The 12277-nt window shown below is 37.0% G+C and overlaps 1 protein-coding gene across 2 annotated transcripts; it reads left to right on the forward strand.

Moving 5' to 3' along the window:
- The first annotated feature begins 598 nt into the window (after positions 1-598).
- LOC119265263 lies at positions 599-6804 on the forward strand. 2 transcript variants are annotated; one of them, XM_037545537.1, is made up of 6 exons: positions 599-752; positions 1208-1552; positions 1869-2246; positions 2647-2958; positions 4817-4876; positions 5831-6804. In XM_037545537.1, the coding sequence occupies exons 1-6, from the start codon at positions 710-712 to the stop codon at positions 5950-5952; spliced, it is 1260 nt and encodes a 419-aa protein (XP_037401434.1). In that variant the 5' UTR covers positions 599-709; the 3' UTR covers positions 5953-6804. The 2 variants fall into 2 exon arrangements, with proteins under 2 accessions (XP_037401434.1, XP_037401435.1); XM_037545538.1 differs by lacking the exon at positions 2647-2958.
- Positions 6805-12277: the final 5473 nt, after the last annotated feature.

Consider the following 12277-nt stretch of genomic DNA (forward strand, 5'->3'; position numbering starts at 1 on the left):
TTTCTTCTGAGATGAGGTGACTGAGGCATTGAAAATACAGACATTGATTATTGCCTGGAAAGAAATATGTGAAAATAAGACATACAACATGCAGGACCCACACATGGACCAGAATGGGCAGCTTAACTGGGGCCTGCAATCCACCCATCAAAGAGCACACTACAAGCTCATGTCCAGATAAAACCCACACAGCTCAGGTAAAACTCATGTGGGGCCCACATGGACATGTTGCTGCCATGAGGTTGGGGCTACCTCACAAACACAGATTCCTTACCTGTCAGTTATTATATTAACACCTCCTTTGAATACATTCATTTGCGGAACTCAAAGTCATTCTATTTTGTAATCGGCCGAATAGCCAAGTCCTTTTGATTAGGACATTTAAAAAGAAAGAACTGATTTGTTAAAACTAAATCAAACTTATGATAACTGAACGCTGCGAGAGTTTTGGTGTGCATTCTCCTCCCCCTCTTTGAGTCTTCAGTATGACCACACAGGAACCTGCTTATTCAACTGACTGCTCAGTGGAAAAAAGCCACATGTCAGTAAGCAGCAGGTTAGTAACCTTTCGCATAGTAACGTTAGGTGCTCACTCTCAGTGTTGTGGATGCGGCTCCTCTGAAGACCTGCATTGCGCATATTGTGGATCTTTGCTCATCCCTCTGATCAGACCAAAAGCTTCTAGACACATCATCTCTCAATCAGAGGAATGGACAGGTTGTGCGTCAGGACCTTTCTGCTTATGTTCACAGGTCCGACATTTCTATAGTCACCGTAGCTATGAAAGAGAACTGTGATTAATCATGTAGTGTAGGCTAGTTAGGCAGGGCTAATTAATAGCAGCTCTTCCATTGGTTTTGTATTAGGATCTGCAGAGTTACAAAAAATGTTTGATGGAAATCAAGTATGTCGTCTCTCTTAAATGTGTCACTTATTTATTTATTTATTTGGCTGTGTTTGGTTTTGTATTGTCCTGGAATTGTGAGGTAGTTTGAATGGAAAAGCATCTAAACTGTATCAGTGCAAGCATGTAAAACTATATAAACATCTATACATAGGTTATTTATTTTTATTATGTATTTATTTATTTATTAAATTGATTTTCAGGTTTGTTTTTTTTCTTATTTATTTATTTATTTATTTATTCATTCATTCATTTACTTAGTTATAAAGGGTGTTTTACTCTTTTCTGCACTCTTTCCCACAGTGGGAGTCGTAATTAAGAGTTCAACTCAGGACACAGAAGTTGAACCTACAGTACCAGCAACAGTTGAAGCAAGTTTAGGATCCCCTGCAGCCATTAACTGCACTTTTCAGATAAATGCTACTCATCTCATAATGAACTGGTTCTTCAGTCAAACATCTTGCAATGGATCTAAGAAGATAGAAATCCATGATGAACGCTATAATCTAGAAAGAGGAGACACTTGGTCAAGCCTGACCATTAAAAAAGTTGTGTCTGATGACAGTGGATGGTATTTTTGCGAGGTTATACAGGAAAGTCCTACACTAAAGCACTACCTCAGTAATGGATCTCACTTAATCATCCTCAGTAAGTACTGCTTTATTGAGGAAATGTGAGATAGCAGAAAGTAACAAATGGTAGGGAACAGTCTGAACATGTAAACACCTCATAGGACCTGTCTTTTTTATCCTAAAAATGCCATGTTTTCTATGTAGCAAATACCTATAACCTGTGAAATATGTAAAAACTCAAAAACACAAATACCAAGATCCATAGCGGCTGATACTATAAGACTGCAAAGTACTGTTTTCAGTCTTAGAGTAAAAGTTGAACAAAAATTTTAAATTCAACCTTGTTTTTTTATTTTATTTTTTAAATTATTATTTCTTCTGGTTTTCTGTAGATTTCAATTCTCCTTTATCCATCAAACCTACAAGAGTGATTGTTAAAAGCGCAACCCAGGACACAGATCAACCTCTGATACCAGCGACAGTTGAAGCGTGTTCCGGCTCGTCGGCAACCATCAACTGCACTTTCCAGATAAATGCTTCATATTCCATAGTGAACTGGTATTTCAGTGAAACACCTGACCATTCCAGTGAATCCAAGAAGATAGAAATCCATGATGAACGATATCACCAAGAAAAAAGAGAGACGTGGTCAAGCCTGACCATTAAAGAGGTTCTATCTAATGTCAGTGGATGGTATTTTTGCCAGGTTATACAGCACATTCCTCAACTTAGGCAGTACCACAGTAATGGGTCTCATTTAATCATCATCGGTAAGTGCTGTTTCCCAGATAACAATAATGCATGACACTATCTTATTTTTAACTAACTTATTTTTAATTCTACATTTACACATAGTAATAGCCTACTGTGTTTACATATGAATTAAAACATACCAATGTTACATTCATGCAAATAGCCTGAGGTTATTCTAACTGCTAAGTCTGAAATTAGGGACACCAAAAGTATTTTCACCACAGCAAAGAAGAAATTCAACAAAACTCATTTCCAAATAATCTCCAAAGCTGCTCCTATGGTTTATGTGCATTGAAATTGGGCATTGGGCTATAAAGCTAACAGCAGTATAATACAATTTTTTTCCTCCAAAAAAATTTTTTTTACTTGCTTTTGTCCTCTGGGTTTCTGTGGATTCTGATTCTTCTCAATGCTCAGATGTTGGACTACTGATACCAGAGACAGTTAAAGCGTGTTTAGGATCCCCTGCAGTCATCAAGTGCACTTACCAGATAACAGCTTCCCATCTGAGACAAAGTTGGTATTTCAGTCAAGCACCTGACTTCAGTGGATCTAAGAAGTTAGAGGTACATGATGAACGATATCATCTAGAAAAAGGAGATACTTGGTCCAGTCTGACTATTAAAAAAGTTGTATCTGATGACAGTGGATGGTATTTTTGTGAGGTTACAGAGCACATTCCTCAACTAAAGCACTACCGCAGTAATGGATCTCATTTAATCATCATCAGTAAGTACTGATTCAGTGTGGTAACCTTTCAGTATGGGTTTAGGAACTAAGGCAGAATTCAATAAATTTTTAAAAAATGCATGTACAATTGATCCAATTAATTTATGTACTATACAATATAACATTAATGCCTATTGTTATGTGAAAGGTAATTAGGTAATAATTATAGGTAATATATAATAATTTTGCAATGTAAGAAAAAAATTTCGTGTTTTGCTATTTGGTGTTTTAATATTACGACTTTTTTTTAAGAATGACTAGTAACAAAATTTAGGCTGGGAACTATTGTTAATAAAATATTTGAACATTATAGTCTTATCTCAATACATAACACCAGTCAAGTTACATGTTTTGTTGATTTTGTAGTTAACACTCTACAGAGAACACACCTCTGCACAGTTTAATCCATAATTACTGTTTATTCTGAGTTTAATGATTTGAAAAATAAATAGAACATAAAATATGTTTCTTAATGTTCACAGACCGCATTTTAGTTTTTTTCCCCTAATATGCTCAATTCAGCAAGTAAACAACAATTGTGCATAAAATATCCAGAAGTATGCTGTTTGTAGAGGATGTGTTACATATTTTCCCTTCAAAATCAACAAAATATGTGACCAGGCCGCCTGGTTTTTGTTGGTTTTGAAGTGAAACTAAGTTTTGTATACAACTATATTTTAAGTAGATATCAGTCTGTTTTATTTGTTCACTTATTTGTCAATAGAAGTTTCAACCATGTAATCATTAAATGTCCATCTAAGTTTGTTTAATTTTTCTATCTTGTTCTTGTATAATGCTGTAACGTAGGAGGCATTGGGGCAGCTAATATTTAAAATGTCATTTACATTGAATGAGAGTTAAATCATGAATGTATCCACAAGAACAAAATTAGTTGGAATAAAATCTCTTACATTCAGTTCCATTAAAGTTTAGAATGTATTTACCTGCTTCTTCACAATCATTATTTTGTAGGGCTGTATGAATGTAGGACTGTAATAGTCACATTCCATTTGTATATGACCATTTTCCATCCTCTGCATTACTTTAAAGTAAACCAGCTATTTTTGTTACTGTCAATTTAAAACTGGAACTCTGTTCTGATTGGCTGCCGTGTATTGTGCCTCATTCAAAAAGCAGTTCAGGTTGAGATCATATGTGATAAACCAAGATAGTGCATGCTATTAGTCCTAAAATAAACTTCTTTTTCTCGAAGTAAGATTATCCAAAAAATCATGTCTAGGCTCAAAATAGCCACCTAAGAAATTGCCCAAATTTGTTTTAGTTCTGAAAGGAGACAAAAATAATCACTTTAGTGAAATGGGCAGAATTCCCCTGGACTTGAGTTTCTGTTTAAAGGGGGAATGAGTCCCCCCTTAGTTACATGTGTCAGGCTCCAGTCCTCGCGGGCCGAAACACTGCAGCGCACTGCCTCATTGACCACACCTGATACAGCTCGTCAGCGAATTAGCAAGGCCTTCGTGAACTGAATTCATTTGTGAATTCCCACTGAATTTTTGTGGACGTGAACCCCAAACACTTGTAAATGCAAATGTCATGTAAATAGGTTACTTTTAAAATCTATGATACCTAACCCAGCTTAATTTTAACCCCATCTCCAAGAGAAAATTATTCTCAAGCTAATCCTCAAAGCTGTTCCTGAGATTCATGAGTAAGACTTGTGCTCTCTGTCCAGTCATTTTCAAGTCATTTTAACCAGCCTAAACAACCTGCCTACCTTCAAGATTTTTTAAAACAGACATATCTGTATTCCTTTAATGCTGACATCACGTCTATTGAATGAAGTAATGTCTCACAGTACTTATCTCTATTCTCCTTGTCTCCATGTTTTCACCCACAGAGGTTTATCAGGATCGGTACTCAACGGACGCCTGTGTGCCCAGTGAAAGCTTTTGCACAGGTACAAAAGGTTAACTGTGCTTAAGGCTGTGTTGATCTGTTCTGCTGTTGCTTTCTCAGTCCTGGAGATACACTGCCCTACACACATTTTTATGTGTACCAGTGCTTTGCAATGTATGAATGGCACTTGTACACAACAGCTTAGAATTATACAGAGATCAACTGGTAATTAAAACCTATTTCATGATATGTTAAAGGCGCAACCCCTATAAAATCTTTGATGCATTCAAGGACTGTGGGGTGCCAGGGTTTTGTCACATGAAAGGGCGGTGCTGTCGTTCATTACATACCAAACATAGCTACCTCATCCTATTTGCACCGTGTCACTGATGCTAAAATTTCACTTTTCAGCACCCCTGTCTTTTTTGGGCTGGGGTCATCCACAATAAACTGGTGAAACAAATGAATCGTAACCTTAAGTGTTTCCATAACCGTTATCTATACAAGTTCCTCCATTTTAATGACGCACACAAAAGCTACTTGAGTGTTAATAGTTTTCTGTTGTGAAGAACCTATCGCCTGCTAAACTCTGAGCGTGAGCTAAAAGCCATGTCCATGAGCTGCACACAACAAAAACATGTGACAAACTAGCTGGAAAGCACATATTATTGGTGCCAAGCGCATCAAATCAGCATAGAGATAAACAGCACCAGACATACTGAACCCTATCACAATCAGCCTGTTCAAAAACACCATCAGGACAGCTTTCAACAAATACCACTAAATATACAGGTAAACTTACACACACACACACACACACACAGACACACACACATATATATATATATATATATATATATATAAACTGGAAATAATTTAAATGAAAGGTAGTTTCTGACATTTGCTCAGTACTGTATATACAGTTATATAGTTAGAGCAGTATTCTTTATAACATTACAGCATTACATTCTTACAATACTCAGCATTTCTACTTTCTTCTCCTCTCCACTGGCAGTCTCTGAGTCTCCGAGCTCTGTGACCCCTACTTGGCTGATCTGGACAGGCTCAGTGTTGGGGTGTGCAGTGTTGGCAATAGCTATGGCCATCATATGGAGCACACGAAGAAGAGCCCCTTAAAAGTTCTATTCACATTACACTTTCTGACTGTGCAGACAACCAAGCAATGGAAAAAACAAGTAGCAATGTACACCAAGATTGTTACAGGCTGTCTACCAAAATTCATGAATAACAACAAGCAGCAAGTAGCCAGAAAAGCAGGAAAGAATGACCAAGGATGCATTTTCTAAAAAAGTCATGCATGCCTGGCTTGGTTTGTGCTGTGTGGTAATGAAGACTCACACATGCATAGACTGGACTATAAATTTCAGATGAGACAGGATATCTGTTTGCGGTCCCAGTGCCGGTGTGTAGCGTGTGAATGCAGAGAAAACTGTCTGCTCTCTTTTCTGAGAACATGATCTTACAACATGCACAGCTGATCATTTGATGAAACCAGCAATGAATATAAAAATAATTAACAATGTGTGTGCATCTGTACACACACTGATCTTTTCCCAGCATGCTATTGGAAAATGGTACAACATCCTAAACAAATTGATACCCTGAAAAAACATAACTACACATATCATCCCAAAGATGGACAACAGAGCCCTTAAACGTAAAGAAATCTAAGTGGACCACGCTCTCTGAACTTTCTAACCAAAGCTTGTTTGTCATCATTATTATTGTTTTTTTCTTCTGTGTGATGTACAGTAATTTTTTTTTTTACAGTTTATTCACTGTCCAGTCAAAACAGTCTTTAAATATAAATGATTTATTCTTCACAGATTTATTCTTCACAAATATGATATCAGCTTTTTCAGTGTTTAGTGTGTCCCCTCTTTGCCTTTATTACAGCCTCCATTCTTTTCAGGAGACTCGCTTCAGTTTTCCAAGAAATCTGCAGGGATAATTTTCCACACCTCCAAAGTACAGTCCTAGAAGTTGGTTGCATTTTCTGCTTCTCACAATCCAAATAATCCCAACCACATTCAGTGATGTCTGAGATGGTCATTCCATTGTTCTGAGAACATCAGGAACTGCTGATTTTCTCCTCTCTCTCAAAGATGAAAGCTTTAAGGTCTGTTTATCTGAAGGTGACAGTATTGGTAGTCTATCAGGTCTTGTACAGTTACCAGGGGACCCATTTTTAACTTCAACAGTTTGTACAGTTAAAACCCCAGGACAAATGAAACATTTTGTTGACTTCCAAAGTAAAAATAAGTTACACATCCTCTACAAAAACAACCCCTGCACATTTTAGTACTGTTTATTTGCTGAATTTAACATGCTGGTAAAAAATAAAACATAAAATATGGCCTGTTTAAATGTTATGGCACAGTTATGTTGTGTATTTTATTTTTACAGTATGTTAAATATATCAAAATTGTTAAATAAATAGAAATTGTGCTCTAAAATTTGCAGAACAATGTCACATTTAGATGTGTTCTCTGTAGAGGATGCATTTATTTACTTTCTTTTAGAAAATCAACAAAATATGTCATTTGACCAGAGATATTCAGACTTTTGCATTTGACTGAATAGTGTGGGATGATAGATCAGTGTAAAATGTCTGTAGACAAATTTCTGTCAAAATTAAGTAGCAAAGAATTCATTTCAAGTAAATGCACAAATTTAGTAACAGATAATTGATTCATGTGTAAATAATATATACATTGAATAATAAACAGTGTAATGGTCATGATTTTTTATGCCTACTCTGATTTTATTTCTTACAGCCAAATAGACCAGAGGCCATTTTTGTTGGTTGACTTTTATTATCCTTTTATAAAACATGCATTTCACACAGTGTGGGCTAAATGACTCCAGAACACACAAAAGGCTCCAGCACATTTCCAGTACTTTCTATTAGTCAAAGTCACAACATATGTAACATTATTTATTATTTAATGAGCCAAAATGGCATTTTAATTTGCAAATTAAATTCAGTTGCTTTTTTAAATAGCATGAACCATGTGTTGCCTCTACAGTAAGAGGTCCTTTGTCCATTTTATATACAACAATTAATTAATCAATAAGCAATTTTCCTGCTATTTGACTAGTGCATGCATAATGTAACTCTAACAGGTTGTCCCTATCAATGAACTCTGGGGGTGTTTTATATTTAATTAGTGTGAGTTGAGAGAAGAAGCAGGTGCCCTTTCAGCTGCTGTGAAAATGGAACTGCAATAGCAAAAGTGGCCTAATTAGTGATTAAAGAGGAACTTGTTTATATGTGTAACGCGTGGGAGCAAAGATGAGGTGGACACATACACTGAGAGAAGCAAGCTTTATTAGGAGCAAATCCATAATCAGGGTCTAAACAGTCCAGGGTCAAAGAGCCAACACAGAGGGATCGAGGGATTGAGCCAACACGGAGAGATCGAGACTAGAAAATTTAACGGAGGCTAACAGATACAATACTATACAAAGGCCAGCTGTGACGAGGAGCGAGGAGGTGGACGCATACGCTGAGATAAGCAACTTTTATTATGGGCAAATGCAGGTTTGTAGTCATGACAGTCCAGGTTCAAGTAGCCAATAGCCGAGAGAATGCGGGTCAGACATGATAAACAAAAACACAGAACCTCAACCAAGAATCAAACAACAAACAAGATCAAAACATCTAAACACCATCCAAACAGTACAAACAGAACAAGCTTCCAAACATCAAACATTACAAAGACCAACACAGACCAAGGCAAACACAGGGCTTAAATACATGAGGGCTAACAAGGGATCACAAGACACAGGTGGAAACACAGGTGGGGACACTCAGGGGTGGAGTAACCAAACAAGGGGCTGGACTAAAAACCAAAACAAAAGCACATGGGCTAAACCAAAACACAACACAAACACATGGACAGGACTTGGACGGGCCAATCGTGACACCAGCACCTAACTAGGGAAAACACAGGACTTAAATACAAGAACAATGAGGGTTAACAAGACATAGGTGAGTACAATCAAGGGCAAAGTCTAGAAACAAGGGGGCAGAACAGGGAAGAATCAAAACAAGGAAGCACATGGACAAGACCAGAAGTAAACAAAATCATATAGAGGTCTGGGAGGAGCCACTTGTGACACAAATGGATGTTCTCTGGTAGTGTTTTCTGTCTGCATTAGAACTGGAACAGCCATAGGGGAAGAGAAGATGCAGATAGATGCTGTGTGGGAGGATGGTTGGGTTTTCCTCTCTGGTGGTGAGAACCCACATTGTATGTGCTGTCACCAGAGGGCAGAGATGTGCTGTAGCGCTCTGGTTCACTCTGGATCCCCTCTACAGAGAACTGGTGAGTCTTCTACAGCTACTCTATTCACAAGAATACTTCAGTTTTCTGTTTGTCATAATGAAGTCAATAAAACGGATTACATGGTGAGACATAATAAATCATTTTTGTGTACCTATAGAGCTCATGAAGAAGATTCACAATTTTGGTGTCTTCTGAAATCTAACTCACCTGTTAACAAGCCCCACCATACTGTGGTTCCCTCCCTGATCCTGGAGGCCCACTGCTCTGAACACTTCAGTGCTCCAACACACCTGATTCAAATATCAGCTCATTAATATCCTACTGCAGGTAAAAGTATGTTAGATTGTTTTGGTCTTGAAGAAGATCAGACATTGTTTGCTGTCACTCTGTTTCTATGGGCATGATTTGGTTAGTATGATGAGCACAGACTGTGCATTTGCATCTTTTGGAATCAAACACAACAACATTTAAATCTCTGGAGCATTCACAGGCATTAACGATTGATAGTACAGTTTAATATTTGGGAATTTTAGCATGATTTCATTCCCACAAAACTGATCTTAAAATATGTTAGACATATTACTAATGAAAAATATATCAACTATGATGATATTCATAGGACTTACTGTAGATGCTTTGATATGCTACTATGTGGATGCTGTTTGGACTGGGTTTTTTTAAAGGGAAATTCCACCAATTATTCTAAATGTCAGTATAATGAAATGATTTAGATGTGCACAAAGTCATTCAGAGTGGTTTGATGTGAAATACTCTGTTCTAAAGAAACTTTCTGAGTCAGAATTGTTCACAGTGGTAGTGAAAAAATCCAGACATCGAAACCATTTGAGGTGTTGACAAAAAAAATGATTCACAGTGGAGAGGCACATGCAGGGCTTTGTGAGGCAAAATAGTTCTCAAAGAAAGCATTTTACATTTTTTTAGATTTACCACTATTCTACTATTTCTTATATTACATTTAAACGCTCAGAAGATACATGCAGGTTCACTGATCACTGTGCATAGGATGGCTAAGTTTGTATTGCAGACATCTCACAACCACTGTAAAAAAGAAAAATTGAATCAGTATGTTTATCAAATTACATAGACATTTAGAACAATCTGTTCAGAATGCACAGCAGTTTGCTAGGAATGACTATATCTAACAAAACTCACTAGGAATTATTATATCTCACAGCAAATCACCAGAAATGATCATATCTCAGAACAGGTCACCAGGAATACAATAGTTCACAAGAGTTCAGTAGGACCTAGGAACACATAAATTTGACCAAGTATTGTGTTTTTTTTATATTGCACACCATTTTATTTCATGTCACCACCACTGTAATCTAGAAACTTGAGTCACTACAGACTTACCATTCCTACCAACAGATCACCAGGAAGGACCAAATCTCATGGTAGATCACAAGGAACAATACCTCACCACAAATCACCAATAATTACTATATCTCACAACAGATCACTGGGAATTATCATATTTCACAATGGATCGCTATGAATTGCGATATCTCACAACAGATCACCAGGATTTACTGTAGTTCACAACAAATCACTAGGAATAACACTTCACAGTAGATCACTATGAATCAATATATCTATATCTGGCAATTCTTATACGTTATTATATTAATAACAGATTAATAGGAATGACCATGTCTCACAACAGATCACCAGGAACTGCCATATCTCATAACTGATTACTAGGAATAACTATGTCTTACAACATATCAGCAGGAATTGCCATATCTAATAACAGATCATTATGAACTGTACATCTCACAACAGATCACTTGGAATGGCCTTATATAATAACAGATCACTGGGAATAACACGTCATATTAGATCACTAGGAATTATTATGTCTCACAGCAGCTCACCGGGAATAACTATTTTTCACAATAGATCACTAGGAATAACACCAAACAGCAGATTGCCAGGAATTGCCATAGCTCACCATAGATCACTAAGACTGACAGAAATATGCAGATCTTTTTTATAATAATTGCTGACTTGGCACACATCTATTTTATATTGAACTCCATTTACTCTTTATTTGTTTACCTTGTTTGTCTTAGCGATTATTTGATGGTTCGCACACTAAAGATGAAGTTCCTCAACAAAGGCATGTATCTAAACACTTCCAGTCAATGACGAACACACGCTGTACACATCATCAGCATCTCGGTGGTGTTTCCATTCATGTCAGGAAGCGGTGGAGCTTTGTCTAGGTTGTACTTGTCAAGCGACTTAGCTGAGCAGTAAAAGGAAACAGTGGTGCCATTTCGAACAGAATTCAAGTGTGAAGTATGATTTTCTCATTAGGGCTCAATATAACAACTTTTTTCAACGAGGTCTTCATTCTAGCATTATTAGTGCTTCACTCAATATTGGTCTAGACCTGTTGCTGGAAGTGTGAAGCCACATTCAGATGAGGCCTATTTTACCTGGTACAAATCTGTTGTGCTCTTGGTTTAGAGAAGAGTGACAATGAACTGAATTACATGTGTGTTTCTCAGCCTCATGTGTGGGGGGCTGCGCTGTGTAGTGCTGATTCGTGTCTGGCCTTCATGTGGTTGACCTGTTTTCACACTGTTCTTCACAGTCTGCTCGTCGACTCAATCTGGCTATTCGGCTGACATTTCCTCTCTTTGAATTTGCCATAACTCTTCTTCTGCATAGCATGAATCACACTATCAGAAGACCTGTTTACTCTCTTCATATAGCCCGTGCTTCTCACTTTCACGGTCAATTCCAAATTTATTGCTGTCTTTCTCACGCTTTATTGCTTTTCACCTCCACCACAAAAGCAGAACTCACATTCTTTTGCGGTAGCAACTCGTCAATGAATCGTTATTTTGAACCGATTCATAGCTCTAAATGAATCACTTGTTTCAATGTCTACCAAAAGTTTATTAGACTTTTTCGATGTGAAGAATATTATAATATAGAATACAACACTGTGCCATACTTGGAGCTGTTTTTAAAATTTTTATTATTATTATTATTATTATTATTATTATTATTTTGCCGACTTTTTTTCCCTCAAAAAACGATAGAATGAATGACGGTTCAAGTCCAAATAAATGAAACTTTTTGGAATATCCAGCATACACGGTGCTTGCATCCGT

Source organism: Pygocentrus nattereri, chromosome 15, assembly GCF_015220715.1.
Source record: "Pygocentrus nattereri isolate fPygNat1 chromosome 15, fPygNat1.pri, whole genome shotgun sequence".
Classification (NCBI taxonomy): domain Eukaryota; kingdom Metazoa; phylum Chordata; class Actinopteri; order Characiformes; family Serrasalmidae; genus Pygocentrus; species Pygocentrus nattereri.

Bases quoted from the DNA above. Each gene is read 5' to 3' on its own strand.
- LOC119265263 (XM_037545537.1), top strand. From the start codon at position 710: ATGGACAGGTTGTGCGTCAGGACCTTTCTGCTTATGTTCACAG. The intron at 753-1,207 runs GTCCGACATTTC...TCTTTCCCACAG, and splicing joins CTTTCTGCTTATGTTCACAG to TGGGAGTCGTAATTAAGAGT. The intron at 4,877-5,830 runs GTACAAAAGGTT...CTCCACTGGCAG, and splicing joins CAGTGAAAGCTTTTGCACAG to TCTCTGAGTCTCCGAGCTCT.